Source organism: Anopheles bellator, chromosome 2, assembly GCF_943735745.2.
Source record: "Anopheles bellator chromosome 2, idAnoBellAS_SP24_06.2, whole genome shotgun sequence".
Lineage (NCBI taxonomy): Eukaryota > Metazoa > Arthropoda > Insecta > Diptera > Culicidae > Anopheles > Anopheles bellator.
In genome coordinates, this window is record NC_071286.1 from 50,662,998 (window position 1) to 50,679,821 (window position 16,824).

The 16,824-nt window shown below is 44.4% G+C and overlaps 2 protein-coding genes and 1 non-coding gene across 3 annotated transcripts; 1 reads left to right on the forward strand and 2 right to left on the reverse strand.

Moving 5' to 3' along the window:
- Positions 1–32: 32 nt before the first annotated feature.
- LOC131210838 (dTTP/UTP pyrophosphatase) lies at positions 33–1,149 on the reverse strand. Its single transcript, XM_058204134.1, has 4 exons — positions 1,025–1,149; positions 701–945; positions 472–618; positions 33–397 (listed from the first exon to the last, which is right to left on the reverse strand). The coding sequence occupies exons 1-4, from the start codon at positions 1,112–1,114 to the stop codon at positions 253–255; spliced, it is 627 nt and encodes a 208-aa protein (XP_058060117.1). The 5' UTR covers positions 1,115–1,149; the 3' UTR covers positions 33–252.
- A 1,622-nt stretch (positions 1,150–2,771) lies between these two features.
- Positions 2,772–3,560, reverse strand: LOC131207674 (uncharacterized). Its single transcript, XM_058200298.1, has 2 exons — positions 3,093–3,560; positions 2,772–2,919 (listed from the first exon to the last, which is right to left on the reverse strand). Exons 1-2 carry the CDS (start codon positions 3,413–3,415, stop codon positions 2,772–2,774), a joined length of 471 nt encoding a protein of 156 aa, XP_058056281.1. The 5' UTR covers positions 3,416–3,560.
- Positions 3,561–4,451: 891 nt separating this feature from the next.
- LOC131212987 (U5 spliceosomal RNA) lies at positions 4,452–4,575 on the forward strand. The gene has a single exon (XR_009156937.1). It is a non-coding gene; the product is annotated as a U5 spliceosomal RNA (small nuclear RNA).
- The last annotated feature ends 12,249 nt before the right edge of the window (positions 4,576–16,824 follow it).

The window sequence follows — 16,824 nt, forward strand, 5'->3', positions numbered from 1 at the left end:
GACCTCTATTGTGTATTTTCAGATCTGAAACTATTTCACAATCTTCCACAGTCGGAAGCACAGGAACAATTGCTTCGTCCATTCTACGTTAAATGAAATTGCAATTCAGCAACTATTCTCATACTTTACCTAGTTGTTTTTCTAATCATTTGATCAAAGTTTTCAGTGAATTTCGTGCTATTTTAGTCCATTTGAGAACATGTGGAATTTACACGTATATTTGGTTTTTCTGGTTCAATTCCATATTGGCAATCACTCCACTTCGTAGCCGAATAATTTGCACAGTTCCACCGACAACCGGTACATCGGTAGGCCAACGACAGTGAAGTAGTCTCCTTCAATTTTCTCCACAAAGTTTCCTCCCAAACCCTGTATGCCGTAGCCGCCAGCTTTGTCTCTGGAAATATTTTACAAAAACAAATACGACTTTCAGTTTTCGTATCGCTTGTTTGGAGCCCTGCGCAACATTACAACGGCTCTCCTGTATCAACGTAGGCCTTGATCTGCTCGTCGGTCGCCTTTCCAAAATGTACTAGACAAGATTCGGTAAATTTGACCTCTTTCTCGTGATGCTTAATTACTACGCCCGTGTAGACTATGTGCGTTTTTCCCATCAACCTTTAAGGACACGAATTCACTTAGTATTGTGATGAAGTACGTAGAGGAAGAGAACAATTATGATTTGTGGCGAATTGCATACTTTTTCAGAACTTCAAATGCACGCTCGGGAGTTTTTGGTTTTCCATACATCTGCCCGTCCATCGTAACCATAGTGTCTGCACCAATAACGACATCCGGTTTTGTTCCTTCGTCCTTCGAAAGCCGTTCGTACACTTCGCGTACTTTGCCGTACGCAGTCATGGCAACATATTCATCGAAGGAGTATTCAGCGGGGTTTAAATTCTCTTCAAACGTCGATGGACACAGCGTAACAGCGGTTAATCCCTGCGGTAAATTATTATATTGAATGTGCAACACTTTCGAAATTAAACCAATTTGCTTTGATTCATACAAGATAGCTTACCAAATTATAAATCAGTTCTTGTCGCCGTGGTGAGCCACTGGCAAGTACAACACGTTTTGTTCCGATTCGGTTTAAGATTGGTTTGAGCATTGTAAACTACTTAGGTTAGTGACTTAGTATCACAGTGTGTTAATCTTAGTATTAACGGCACACGCAATGTTTACAAAGTTTGTTTGCTTACAAAGTTTGAGAAACTGACGGCTGTCAATTTTATCAGCCACCTACCCCCAGAATAAGCGTGAAACATTTCATTGGCTCCTGGATGTTTGAAAAACGCAAAATGAAACATTTGGAAAGATTTCAATTTTTAGAAAATTCAAAAATAAATTTCATATTCCGTTAACTTGGTAAGAGCCGCCAAAACATGAATAATAAGATAAATTATAAGCAATTTTTTTTTAATTGAACAGAATAGTGTTTTTAAAGGATTTGATTTTCTATAACGACCTACCCAATAAGCAATTTTTCTGGGCTCTCTTTTTTATTCACTCTTCAAGGGATCCATTAATAGGCGACAAAAATGGGGGTCGTTTGAAATTCACAAAAACTGTTTCACAAAACCTCTTTCACATGCAATAGTGAAATATTTAATTATATTTGAAAATGAAATGAATAGCGTAATTCTAAACGCAAAATTCTACGGAATACTACTCTTCAACATAGGCGTGCGACCACGCCATGTTCTGAGTTTAACGGTGATCGAATCATTCATATGTGTAATTTTAAATTCCGTTCAACCGTAGAAATAGAAAAATTCTATAGGTAAAGTTGGATTTTAATAAGTAATACAACCGATCTGAAGAACGGTGCACTAACCCTTTGCCCCGTGCAGGAAGGATAAGAGCTCAATTATCCACATGCTCTCTGGAAGCGTCGTAACAATACAAGACGCGTGCATTGTATTCGCACTTTGGGCAACTTGCATAGCGCAATCGTTCGCATGCTCTCACCTAGTGGCCCAGCAATGGCACGGCGACAGAGGGTAAAGCGCAAGATGCCACCGGCAGGATACTGTGTGAAAGTGAGGCTTGCATCGACCGGAAACATCCGGTGGAACTGGACGGGGACGTTAATGTAAGACACTACAATTAACCAAAAGCCTACCAGCCAACCAGCCGTTGCCGAACGGAGCCGGACCAGCTGTCGATTAGCGGGCGTAGATTCAAATTACATGGCCGGCGCACTGGAGGCCACCAACTGCAACGTGCATGGTCGGCGGCCATTGAGCCCACGTAGTGCGTGGTTCGCCTTTCATTCATAAAATCGGACTACGGCGCAGCCCACGTTCCCGGGCAGGTGTGTACGCTCGCCACTGCTCCTCGGCCGGCAGAGTCCGGTCTGGTGGGTCCGGTTTGTGGCGTCATTCTGCCCCGCCGCGCACCGTGATTGTCGATCGGCACAACAAGCGCCCGTAGCTGGGGCAAGCGCCATTGATTGTGGGCTGGTTGTCCGCTTGCCTCCCTTCGCCCTACTCAATCACACCGTAGCAGCGGAGGAGCAGCATGGCAACAGGTGAGCGTCAGGTGGAACGCTATCGAGCAAACCGAAGACACCGATGGCGATGATAATTATTCCGAAAACTTCGCGGTGACTTCAGCCTTCAGCTGCTGCGGAATCCGTGCACCTGACCGCGTGTCAATGGCACGCGTCATTCGTAATGGGCATCCAGGTCGTATGAGGTTGCACTTGATGATGGGACTGTCTACACGTTGTGCATCGATATCGATTCCGCGCGACGTTGAGGCCGTCATCGCGAAGGACAGGTAAAACCAACTCGCAAATGGAATGCAGTGTCCGCGGGTGACGGTTTATGGCCCGAGTGTTCTTGGAACGATAAGCTTGCGGTGGGGTTCCCGATGATCCGATGAGTCTCCCTGATTTCGGCACCATTTGAGCTGAAAGATAAACTGAAGCTTAGAATTTGTTGAACCAGTTTGGTTAGGGAGAGCGATAGAATATCATTCGTTGATCATTCGTTGGACTGAATGATTCAATTTCATAATATTTGTTAGATTCAATCGTTTTCTATTTTGGGGGTTTAAATCTAAATGCAGTCAGTTTTTCATACCTGGTTCCAAAGAGCAAACTGTCACCTCGCCCCAGAGCCGGGAGCTGTGTCCGAAATTCAACGATTTCCACCACTTCGACCGGAATCGAGGCAGCCTCAAAATTTAATGGTCCACTTGCCTCATCCGATCCGTTCTGTTTGGCATACGCGGTCATCTTGTCGACCGCGAATCTTGCCATCGGAACCGCGTCGGTGACAATTCCATCGTAATCGGCCATCGAGCCGCGGCAGCTTTCTCTTGCGGTGCGGCCTTGAGTCTTTGGCCGACCGTTCGATTCCCTCCGAAAGGTTTGGTTGCCGATTCGGTGGGCTCCGTGTCCCATTTCTTTCTCACTGCTCGCTGTACGTGTTTCGATCTTATGCAATTTCTTCTTCTCCGAACACCTTTCACTCGGACCAGGAAGGTGCCACCGGAGTGTTGGAAAACCGCAGCCCACAGATAGTGGGCTTAGCTCTCAGGTGTGCCGATCGGCACCCGATGGCACTAAAATCTTTATCACCTTCCGCCGAGCCGAGCACTGGGAACGTTTAATGAGCGTAGCCGGAAAACAGTATTTTAATTTAGTGACCGCTGGAAAGGTTCGCATCCCAGCAGCTCTCGCCGGATACTAGACGACAGCCAAAAGCGACAGCTTCATTCCGGCGGTGACATTGAGCTAGTAGGTGCTAGAAGCCGATAAGTGATAACTAATGTGTTAGATGCGTCTCCTTCTCGTCATCTGCATTGTACCACTTTTTTCCTTTTTTTATGGGCTCTTTTTGGGTAGAAAAATGCCTATTCCTTTTGCCGTGCGTCAGAAGCAACTGAAATGTTTGATAAACATGCCAAAATGTGTCGGTTTCGTAGTGTGCGCGTTATCAAACTATCAGACATTCGCTCATTCTGTTTATTTGTATGTGTTTTAAAATTCCCGTTCTATAGGTGTGCTGTCCGATCTGTGGCAACAAACACCCTTTCGCCTTTTTTTCAACGTGGTTATTACACGCCTTTATGGGTTGCACCGCGAACAAGAAGTTTGCATTTCGTTTCGGTTTCATTCGCTGCCCCGCAATTAACAGACCGCATGGGTTAGGAGTTTCGTGTCAGAAAGTAGTTCCTTAATACTTTCTACAGGTTTTCCTATATTATTGGAATGATTCAGTACAGGTAACTCTTTTCAGTGCTAAAGCGGCTGTTTAGCGATTCGGGACATTTGCTCCGTTCTTACCCGTTCTTTGGTAACACGAGCAGGACCATTTTTGTTGTTGCTCCTTGTCTGTCTTTTAGCTCGTGTTTCGTTACCTCGAAACGGTGCGATATGCATCGCTAGAACAACACGGGCCAGCGAGATCTGGAGGGCAATTCAGACCGTTCGGCCGGTACTCTGATCTCTCTTCAAATGTCGAATAAATCTTTCGCCTTTTACTAAAGATTTCCGTGGAGAGGGATACTCTAAGGAGTCTAAACTCAATTTTTGTCCGTCTCGATTCCGATTACGGGATCGAGCCATTACCGAAAAAAGGGTTGCAAGGTGACCCAAGGACGCATTTTCCATTTATTTATTCATTCGAGCCGTCAACTGGCTACAAAGCCTAACTTAAACATTTAAAATTAAACAACATTAAACAAATTAAACACACATACCTTTCCTCTTTAGTCTGTAAGTATTTTCTTCTTTTCTTTTCTTTTCTCTTTTTTTTTGCATCTTGCATCTTTTCTCTTTTTTTGAGCATTTGTTAAGCCTTAACGGCGAACATTTTGTAATAAATAAATAAATAAAAAATAAATAAATAAATAAACTTAAAAGTTAAAATTTGGTCTCTAACATAGCAAAAAAGAGCGATCAGAGGGACAAATAGTGAGGAGCAATCAGGCATTATATAATGAACAAGAAAAAAGTGCACGTCAAAAGGAAAAGACATAAATGCTACTCTAGCACTGGTTTACGGACATATTGAAGTTCGTTATCGGTGATGCGGTGATAAGGTCTCGCGATGTTGTTGAGCAGGTCAATCCGAGAGAATATCTGTCCTAGCTAAGGCGACTCTTGTAAATCTTCTCTGAACTGACTCGATAGCGTCTAAGAACTCTACGAATTATCTCCTCAAAATGGTTCTTAACATTAAGCTTACAATCTAAAACAACACCTAAGTAACGCACCGCGTCAATTCTAGAGATTACAATTCATCATATACGAAAATTGTAACGGGACTTTCTTACTCTAGAACGATATCACATTAAACTTATTTATATTATTTGATTTAAGGTCATCAGCATACAAAAGCTGACAGTCAGAAGGGAGGGCAGCACTAACATCATTCAGAAAAATAATTAATAGTTAAGACCAAGATTGCTACCCTGAGGTACGTCAGACACGTCGGAAAAGCCCGATCGCTAGACACACCGATTAGGATTCGTTGCTAGTTTTGCTAGCAAAGAACTTCAAGTATCAACCGGGAGAAAGATACGATGCGTAATTCTACTTCTTCCTCTAACGACGGCCAAACGAATCGAAAGTGGCGGAACCCTCTGTTGTGGCCTTGCTGAGTCGGGCTGGGAGAGGTAAAAACCTCAAACTTCGGAAAATCTCACGGTTGCCTCTTCCTGTGCACGCGGCCGCACTGAATCCGATCGGGGCGCGCGACCGAAACGAAACCCTATGCCATTTCCCTTTATCGGAGGATATCACCTATCATTCCAGGTGACTGTGTCTTGCCTTTCTCCGACCAACCCTTGCCCCGGACCGGAAGTATGGGCGGTCTTTATCTCCGCCCCGCTCCGATGAAACCCTTCGTGCCTTCTCCACAGCGGAAATGGCGGCAAGCAGTGACCGGCGTCGACCGAAAACCGAATTTCAGCTACTCACACACTCCGATTTGCGATCGACTATAGCGTGCAAATATGTGGGTCGTGAGTTGCCTCAGCGACACCCCCTGTCGGGGGGAGGGACTGCCACGGAAGCCCCTCTAAAGTGACCGGGGAAGAGAAACAAAAGATGAGCTTCACAGCAGCGGAAGTTATGACCCGTTTTGCGGCCATGGGAATTGGCGGGAATGTCTGTGATATCGCTGGCCACCGTCTGTTCCGCTTTGGCACTTTGGCATGTCTGTTGACTGGCTGCCTTGGCCGACAGAACGCCCGGCAGAGAGATAGGTTCCGTTAGAAGGATGACATTTAATTAACAAATCATTGATATCTGCTTCCGGTGGTTTTCGCCCAAACAAAAGGGGGTCCTCACCTTCAGGTGGGGATGCCGGTATCGTGTAATCATCGGATTATGTGACCGACACGGTCTGCTGGGCCACAAACCACATTCCAGGCGAAATAACCCAGGAAGGGTTTGTTTGAAAACAAATCTATCAGATAAGCAGGTGAACGAACCAATCCTTGTCAGAACAACTCATAAAAGGTCGGAATGCGATAAAAGTGGAGGGGCGTAGAATGTCAACTTTTGTACCAAATTAATGTATCAACCGTAACGTTACTGTTGAAGGTGTATGAACTGATAAACCGTGGGAAGTTTATCAACAAATCAACGCTCACAGAGACCTCTCACAGGTACAGTGTAATCGTAAATCAATATTTATGGAATTGGAAACTGGACTCAGAATTCGAGGAATAAATCACTGCAGGTTACTATTTTTTAAGCCCTACCCGTTTCACATCGATTGGCAGCTGTTCCCCGTTTGGGTCCCAAAACGAGAACATTCGTCATTGTTACACCAAACGCGGGGACCAACACTGACCCCTTTCTTGTTCTTGTACTTTCACTCACTTCATATTTTATTCAGTTTGTACTCAGATTGTTAGGACAATAGTAAAGTGAATGGGCCAACACACGGCCAAGGAAACAGCCCAACCTTTAGGTTGTAAGTGGCTTTCCCACAAATCAAAGGCCCGTGAAGTTGGCTCTCTGGATTTTGGCGTGTTCTGGACTGGTGTTCGGGGCATGTTCTGGATTCCAAGGAATATAATGTCTTCGAGCATTTCTAGTAACGCAGGGCTCACCAGCACTCGGTACTGGTAATTTATGTGAAGTTTAGTGAAGTAAGTACAGGGTGCGTATTCACGACAGGGAATATTTAAATGTTGTGTAACTCCGCCATATTTCCCTCGCTTTTGACATACTAGCCAGATTCTGAAACGTCAGTCTATGCCGTTTTATTCATGCATCAATTAACGCCAAAAGAGCGGACTTGAATTGTCACTCTCTACATTGAAAATAATAGTTCAACTGTGAAAACTGTGCGTGCTTATTGTTGCCGAATTTCTTCCGACTTCTTTCTGTACGACTATTTGTAAAGTAAAGTGTACGACAGCCAATCGAAGACCGTTGAAGAATTGAAAGGAATTATCCAAAATTTTAATATCCTCTGTCGTGAATACGCACTCTGTATATACTAATTTATGCTACTAAAACAGCCTAAACAGTGATGTGATCATGCTGAGACGTAGGTTTCCGCAGTCATTTTTAACAGTCTGTTGCGTCAATCTGTCAATTAAATTAGGTCGCAGCAAAGTTAATCATCTTCCAGTCAAAGATTTGATATTCCACCGCACGTATGAGTGGCGCCGGAACTCTCTTCTATAGCTCCTCTTGAAAAAGCTGACCTTTACAAAAACCGAACTTCATTTTGGAAGGCAATTCGTCTGGATGTTTGAGCGGCTATGCAGAAAACTGCCTCGAACTCAAATGATTTCGTTTGGAAAATTGTAAACGAACGACAATCTAGTGAAACAACTCGTTTTTCTCAGCCTAATGCCTGTTGTAAGAATATCTGAAAGTAATGTTGGCCACCTTCCGCTCCAGAGTCCACACTACTGCATTGATTTCCAGCAGATGACGAATGGGCGCACGGTGCGTGGTCCAGACACTCAATGACCCAATTACGGCCATGACTTTGGATAAATTATTATGTCAGTGGCGTGGGCGACGGACCAAGTTCAAGACCCAAACGGAGCCGCGCACGTGCCCATTATAGGGCACGATGCGGTTTATTTGGTCGCGAGCTGGCGGATTGGTTTTTCCAGCCTATCCCCAGGTCGGACGGAAGCTTTCGTTCCAGATTTTCATGCTGCCATCTCCATGCTGGGGCCGAGCTCTCTTCGTTTGAGCTCCTCTTGCTGGCGCAGCAGTAAGACTTTTTGTTTTCGCTGCCAATCAAAGCTTATTACAATCTACGCCACCAAACGCTAGAGCCATCGGGAAAGGCCACTGAAAGTGTTCGGGGGAAAGGTAGTGTTTGTGTCCGGTAAATGTTATGCTGACTGGACCGATTGTTCGAATCGTTCGAATCGAAGGTGAAACGGGGTCACCACTGGGCATTTCCGGTCTTAAAAGGCAACGCGCACTCATTAGCATTTAGCGGTGTTGTAATTTGTTGCAACAGTTTTACGTAAACACTGTCCGTGGTCGATTCATAATTTGGGTTGGAGATGCGCCACAATTTGGGGCGATCATGTCACACTCAAAAGAGGCTCGAAAGAGGTTCGGGCTCGAAAAATACGTTTTAATCCGTCTGTAAGAGTCACATAAAGTCGCCACACATAAAGCTGAAAAGGAAGAACGTTCAAGGAGATTCTCGGCGGTAAGCTGCAGCATAACCAGCCGTTGTCAGAGACAAGTTGTCATCGTAAACGCTTTTCAGAGCGTGACGGTTGCAGCGCCACATCCTAGAATTCGCCACACGCGGACCACGGGGCCATGTGAAACGACAGCATAAAAAAGGTCTTTCTGTAATTATTGGTTTCAAGCTCTGAGCAGCGGTTCCGATGTCCGATGATCGCGGAACATGTCGATATGTCGTCGTGCTAGTTCTGTTCCGTTGCCGTCTTTTTTTTGGTTTCATTCTTGTTGGTCGTTGCGTCCGATAATTATCTTCGCTTCCGGTGGTACGGTTCTGGGCAGACGACGGCATTTCCTATCATAGCACGGAGTCATCGATTTTTTACTATTTTACCGTTCGCCATAACTAGCCCCCGTGCCATGTTTTGTGGGACGCTTTTTGTGCGATTTTATGTTGAGCATTGCAGTTGCAGCATTGAAGACCCTACGAAGCCGCGCCTATTAAGTGTGAGCGTTGACACTCGAGCACTTGAACGGGCTATCGATGATTCGAAAACCTGGACCCTGGGCATTTGGGTTCGTAAGCGAATTTCCAAAGTTTGCAAGTTCAAAGAATTTCAAAAGATTTTCCAAAGAAATTTTGTTCTTTCGCATAGTCTTGTTTTCAAATTTATTTTATGTTTATATTAATTTGTTGTTTTGTTTTTTTTGCCTTCTTTGATCGAAGTTCGCCTATCGCTTGGCCAATCAATCTAAGCTAACAAATGACAATCATAATAAAATACGTGTGGTATTTAATATCGCAGAAGAACGTGCAATTTCCCGCCACCGGTTTTCCACACGATCACTACCGGGTTTGCCGGATGATTCGCTGTCGGGCGGGCGGGCGATGATAGACACACTTCCGGTCGACCCAGAACCCCGCCTCATCGATTCTACAGGTGGTTTAGATGCAGTTTTCATATCGCCTGAAGAGGAGCAAAAAGAAAAAAACCGGAAACCAGAAATCAACCCGTTCGTCGGCTGGGCGAATCGTTGGCACGACGATGAGCGTTATGGCCAAGGCTGCGAGCCTGTGTCGTGTCTGTTGGCAGACGTAAGAAAATTGTGGCCTCATCGTTGGACGCGGTCCAACAGCAAGAACAGGTCGTTGAAGCTCGCTGACGGAGTCTCCATTTCACCCGCAAACGGAAAATGAGTTCGGACTGTACGGACGAATTGTGGCGCAGGTTGTCCGTCAGTGTGATGTATGAAAGCTGCCGGCCTCAGAGCGCTTCCCAAATCGTGTCGTGTTCCAGGTGCTTTCTTTCGCTGATCCCCCAATTGCTGAACGAGCCAATCGACTTTTTGGCCCCCCCACCAGAGGTCCAGTGACAATCAATCCTCTATCCAACCGTCCATCGCTGGCGCATCGCCGGTAAAATGCACTTTTTCCCGCATTCATATCAATCGCCGCTCTACTGGATGGGTTGAAGGATGATTCTCGCTTGATGCCTTTTTAAATTGATTCAAATTGATTTGATCCCCCCTTTTCGGTTGGCAGTGTGTTTTGGGGCGCACGATGCGATCTAGAACTCAATTAAATTTGCATCCAAGTGGCGGCGCGCTTTCCGCGACCGATCGGAGATTAAATTCGCATGTTACATTTTGCAATTTCCATTCCGTAGCTTCCGTGGCTCGGTTGGCCATTACGTTGGGTTTTTGTGGGGTTAATTTGTTCGCTCCAAATGGAGCAGGGATTGTGTTTCTATTTTTTGTCATTCTTTGTGTAGGACTGTTTTTTATGCTGCGTTTAATTGCTTTAACGAAAGTTTTTGTGCGGTCGCCTGTGCCGCTCTCTGTTTCGTTTTGTAGAAAGCAAAACCTGCCGGCGGCCGGGATAGGCATTTAAAATAAATGAACCCACCAAGCGACTGGCACGGTCCGTCAAATCAAATAGTGCGAGTTTATTTGAGCACTGCAATTCAGTTTCAAGTGTCGCTCGTTGTCCGAGAACGAATGTAACAAACACGGTTATCCGCTTTTTCGATTTGTGAGTATGCCATTCACTTTGGCAATGTTGCCCAAAAAAATTGGTATTTAAAATACAAAATATAATAGGGTTAATGAAACACTAAAGCTAGTAGGGTTTAGACATAGAAATTTATTTCTTGGACAACACTGATTTGGATAATTTTACACAATTCTGCTACTAACCGAATTGGCACTAGTGGCCCATTTCACTGATTTGTTTATTATAATTTCTTGGCGTTGGTTAATGTTTGAATTTTTCTTTTTCTGTGACTGGCCGATTTAAACAAAGGTACATCCTCGAAGTCGAAATATTCTGAATATTCTTTTCCGCTAACAGCATTCTCAATTCGTCACTCACTTTTCGACAGCAACGTTCATCGAGTGACAAAAAGCATAGAGATTTTTCATTTGACCCAATATTTATATGCAACCCTAACGGTAACTAACGGAAAAATAACAAATCATTGAACACCATCAGGCGAAAAGCGGTTCGTTAATGGCTTCGACCCACATCAAATGTAAAAGAGACCGAAATGTTACTGCAAACATGAAACCGTAAGGAAATTTGATGCTTGTAGCGATTTAATCTTTTACCCCACTACCTCTCTTTACTGGTCCGCTCTGCTTCGACACGGCGACGGCGTGAAAAAAGCATTATGATTTTAAAGAAACTGTACACCTGCGCCATTTCCACTTGCGGCGGAAAACAGTTCACGACCTCGGCGCGAACCGGCCGCGGAGAAAAGCATAACGATTTTTTCGGTCAGCCGCGGCGGCCGACAATCGATAATCGGTGCTGTTCCGAAGGTGCTGCGAGCTGCGATTGGGAGGTTATGGGACTGCGGCTGACCAGTGATGTTTCTTCATCTTTCGTTACCGTGGGGAGATTTTGGTTTTCTGGCGTGGCTAAAGGCGTGCCGAGGAAATGCTGCTCTGGACAGGTGAAAAATTTCTTTTCTGTTTTCCCTTCCGAAAGATATCAAAATTTTTGGCTCGTGGAGAATTGGTAGGCGAAACGCGGTGGGTAGCCGTCCGTCAAGACGGAACGTAATTGACTTACCATCGTGTTGTTTTTTTCTTGGCGGTATTTTGACGGATCTCGGTTGAAAAGTGGATTACTGCGGGTCGCTCGCCGAAGGTGCTCTGTTCACGTGTCGGGAACTTTGTGATGTGCGCGTTCGTACGATCGAGTCGAAAAGTAAGTTTTCAGCTACAGTTGAGTGAACTGGTTGAATAACCTCCGAAAGGCTCCGAAGTTTTGTTTCATTTGGAGAAATATAGTAAGACGTCTGACAAGAACCGGCCAGATCTTGCGCTTCCGAATAAGTTTCTTTCCGTTCTGTAAGTTCCGTATAAGTATCTTTAATTTCTACTTTAAATGGCACACTTCATTCGGACGGAAAAGAGTTTTCATGTTCTAAAATTACTTAAGTAATATTTGGTATCAAATCAATCGTTAATTGTTTTTTCAAGGTTTTTCATGGATAAGAAATGATAATACCCGAGAAACCTGGGTCTGTAACATACGAGTGGACCTATCTGAACTGACCTGGATGATACAGTGAGATATTATGATGCTGAAAGTATATTATTCTGGTAATTTTTGTTGAACACTTTTCCACATCAATGAGCCGAGTAGCATATTACATATTATGGGACGGAACGAAACTACACATCCATCTAGATTGGGCCCTATGGAGTTATTTGTTACTTATTAAAAACAGGCTCCCGACCTGAGTAACGAAGCAAATTGAACTAAATATAAAAACAAACGATTTGACTACTAATTCTTCTCATTGATTATTTTGTTGTGAATTTACATTCGCAAATCAAAAATATTTTTTAATTTTTTTCAGCAAGTGAACCGTAACCTAACTTCCAGCGAGTCTCTCTGGTTGCGGGTGTATATCGATCGAAATCGCGTCCCACAGTGTGGTTGAATAACGCAATCAGTTTCGAATGTGGATCGCTTTGCAGCCATAAGACAAGGGCATGGTGACGTAGAAACGATCGAAAAATTTCGCAACAATCTCAGACCTATCCCTGTCGCTTTCGCTCAAAATATGTATCGAAGCCAATATGCAGCGAATGTGGTGGGTTCGATCGCCTCAGCAACGGAGCAACTTAAAACTTCTTCCATCCCAAGGCAAGGGCAGAAAACTTCGAGGAATTCGTTGGGCATCCATCCAACCGCAGTGTCACTGCGTGTCGGGAAGGGGAAGTGAACATTCCTCCTTCAGGGGTTCCATGTTGTCGTTAACCTTCTAACCTGCCGGGGCGTCGTTTGGATAGCTCCGGGAGGTAAAATTCTGAAGCAACATGATGCTGTCGGTTGATGATGCTGATGATGAGACACCGCACCGTTTGACACCGCTCCTAACGACCGACGATGTTCGAAGTGGGGATTGGCAACGGCTGACAAATTGGATTAGCGACGGGTTCGCTGTCGAAGAATTGAATTAATTCGCAAAACTGTTATCAAATTATGCCATCGTTTGAAGGATTAATGTCGGGGAATAAAATGGCTCGGCCTTGATTGGGATTCGGAGATGATCTTAACCGGACCACCCCCCCGCCGATTATTAAACTCCTGAAATTCCAATCAGAAGCAAAACGCTTTTTGATATTTCACAATTATGAATCCGTAAACTTTAACACCGAGTACCGAATCGGGTTTCAAGGGTACGGACACGGACAAAATCATCGTTATTGTGATAAAACGATGCAATGCTTCATCTCTCTGTCTTTCTCTCTCTCTCTCTCTCTTTCTATTTCTTTTTTTACTGTTTTGTGATTTGTCCGTTCAATTGGCCGTAACATTTTTCGCCAAGGCAATGGCTATTGGGTTGCGTTTTTATTGCTTTTTCTCTGGCCGTGTTAACACTGTGCGTTGGGTCATCTAAAAATAATTTCGCATACGTGTTCCAAATTACATAGGCCTCGGGAGTTCCTTCGATTCGAATTGACAACAACAAACGCAATGCAAACTCTGTTATGTGGCTAGCACTGTATGGAACTCTTTGACATATAGACATGCTTGTAAAATATCTAGGCATATAGGCAAAAAATTATAAGTATATAATCATCACTAATATTACTCCATGAAAAGAACTCATGACTCGTGCCATGAATAGATTAAATATTTCTAATTTTGAAGAAACAGGTAACACTTGTTGCTTGTTTATTTCTATTGAAAACTAAGATTGTTTTTACATAAATAATGATTTGTAACGTTAGAAGTTATCTGTCTTTAATAATGTTTTATGCTATCATCAATATGATGTTCGGATGACGAATTACTAAAATAATCATGTTGATAAACTTTCGGTATTGCGAATAAAAAATTGTAGCTTTAGATTGTTGGCTTTCCAATTAGATCTATTTTTTGCGACAAGAGTGAAAAGAAGATCATCGACACCCTAAGTAGTGCCAAAACAAAAAAATATCCACATAGACAGAGGACGATACATTTTTCGTAACAAATAAAAATATTTTTATTTTCGTATAGTTAAATATGCTCGAATTGTTACGAAGAAGTGTAAGGTTTAATTTAACATCATCCTCCATTGACGAATAGTTGAACCAATTCGAGCCCTTGTACTATGGTCTGAAGTGATAATAAACGCATGCTTATGCTCGCCACGATTGCCCGTTCGAGCACAAACAGAACGTCCCGTTGTCGACGGTGTCGGCGACTTGCCGGACCTGAGGGCTGCCGGAATCAATGCGCTGCAATGCTGCGTTATCAGTGAGAAAATATTTAGTTTTCTAATTGACTCGCGCCGTGACCCCGGGAGACGGGAAGGTTATCTGCATATTACATTTGCGCACTTGGGGCCACCACAACGCCCGACGTCTCCGGAGCAAGCATGATTAAAAGTTATGCTGCGAACGGAACCAACGAAGGTTTTTTTATGATTCCTTACCCGATGCCATCGCAACAGCCCCCCCGGATCCAATCAGCAGCCTAGCCCAACCCAACACCACCACAACGTCTTCGGGTTAATTGGGTTTAGTTTACCTCGGGCCCTGCGTCCGTTTCGGTCTGGAGTTTTCCGATTAAAACCCAAGACAAATAAAAATGGACTCCCAAAAAAACAGAAACGAAACCGCTCCTTCGGTTGCGTAACACATTTCGGCCCATTCCGGTATTATGGTTTGATTGTACCGCGCCGGTCTCGGCTCCACAAATCCGTATGAGACTGTTTCCACCCAAAAAAAGCGATGCGCGGTGGTTACTCAATCGCGCTCAAAGGCGCTGTGGCCACGCGCCTGTGTAATTTTCACTGTCACTTCAAGCTCGTGGAAACCCAGCCCGCCGGCAGGATGGACTTCCTCGTCGCCCCGACTGCGTCGAAAAGAAGAAAATTCGGTGGAAAAGCGGCGATTCGCGTGCTGTTACGTGTTATCGCACCGCGGTTTCCGTTCACTTCCGCGTGAATCTCCGCTTTTTTGGCGCCTAAATGGCGATCGGGCTGGATAAATGCCTGGGGGTGGGATGGGGACCATAATTGTTGGAAAATAAATTTCCTCCATGTCGGGTGTCGTTACGCGGTCGAATGATAAACGGCCGCGTGTGATAATAGGTGATTTTTCCATCCCGCGTGGCTCTGTGATAAAAAGTGAAAACTCGAGCCAATGCAACATTCAACAGAGGGTTTGTGCAGACGGAATGCGGTGCATTGCATTTTCGGCCCCCCTCAGGGTGTTTTACTGTGGAATTTCCGTTTCGTTAAGCCGTTTTCTCTTCGGTTCATCGCCGTGCCGGTTGCACAATGCGCGGTTATTTGTTGGTCAATGTAGAGTCACAGTTTTTGGCACAGAGCAAAAAAAGCCAATGCATAAAGTAGCATTTGTGTGTTTATATTACGATTGATTTGGGGACATCATTTTCCGTTCGTTTTTTCCCCTTTTTGGGTGCCGAATTCAAAACATTGAGATACACGCGGTCGCCACCAACAATGTAGCGGCGATCTACAGGGTGTTTCAGTAACGACACATTTTTTTCATTTGGTTATAAAAAAAAGGCTGAATATTTTTCAACGGTCGAACATTTGTTTGAAAGGTTCATTCGTGACATTTATGTATAAAATATAATTCTGGTTGCAGAAAATTGGGAAATATGAAAAATTTATTTCCAAAGTAGCAGGTCACCAAATCATTCGTCAAAGTAAAAAATGTTTCCATAAAAAATGTTAAGAATCAACCTTTCAAATAAAAGTTCAAGCATAGAAAAAATGTTATGCCGTTTTTTATTATAACCAAACTATATAAGGTGTCGTTACTGAAACACCCTGTACTTGAATGTGTACATCGTTTTATTTTAATAAGCTTCACGTAACCAATTTCAAAACAAAGCTCCGAATGGCCGGCCTTAATATTCGAGTAGACTTTCCGTACACGATAGTCCCTCATTAACATTGTTTTGCTTCAAAATTACGGTGTTTGTTACAAGAGATAGAATTGAGAGGGTACATTGCACGGCATAGGACAAATTAAGTAAAGTAAAACGCAAAGACCCGCGGGTTTACGTGCCTTTCGGCACAGAACTAACACACGGCGTAACATTCGTGACTATTTCAGCATCTTTCCTGATTGTTGGCCGGTAATAAACATGTTAACCAAACGCACTCCATAAAACTGGTTTCCTGTCTGGGCGCTGCTCGGATTCCCAGGTGATAAAAAGTTCGGGCTGGCGGCCAATGCTCAACTCCAATCTCCAGCGATTGGGCACCATTTAACGGCTATTAAGCGATTACAGTAAATGTGTAGACCTCTACGGGGACACATTAAAAGGGCCCCGTCGATCGATCGATCGGTCGGCGCCAGAAAACCCTTTCGAGCATCAGAAGACGCTGGACCGGACCGAACCGGAGCGGGACTCTCCAGAGGGGAGCGATGTGATTAGCTAAAGGTGTTTCAGGAATTGCGCGACCGGAAGCGACTGCGGCTATAAACGAACGTTGCTCGACAGGAAACGAGCACACACGTCCACTGGCTGGGAATTGAACTGGCCGCTGGAGAGCGCCTCCCGTACGCACAATTATGCAATTGCTTCATTCGATCGATTCCCTCTTTCGTGTCTGAGGGAAGGCCCTTTCAGAGCGTCTGAAGGCCCAGGTCTGAAGACAGCGCCGGGCTCTTTAGTGTCGCTTCACAGGGCGACAATTTAT

Coding starts and splice junctions, on each gene's coding strand:
- LOC131210838 (XM_058204134.1), bottom strand. CDS start 1,114: ATGCTCAAACCAATCTTAAACCGAATCGGAACAAAACGTGTTGTACTT. Junction 946..1,024: donor AAGAACTGATTTATAATTTG/GTAAGCTATCTT, acceptor AATTTACCGCAG/GGATTAACCGCTGTTACGCT. Junction 398..471: donor GTTGATACAGGAGAGCCGTT/GTAATGTTGCGC, acceptor AAATATTTCCAG/AGACAAAGCTGGCGGCTACG.
- LOC131207674 (XM_058200298.1), bottom strand. CDS start 3,415: ATGGGACACGGAGCCCACCGAATCGGCAACCAAACCTTTCGGAGGGAA. Junction 2,920..3,092: donor AGTTTGCTCTTTGGAACCAG/GTATGAAAAACT, acceptor TTTATCTTTCAG/CTCAAATGGTGCCGAAATCA.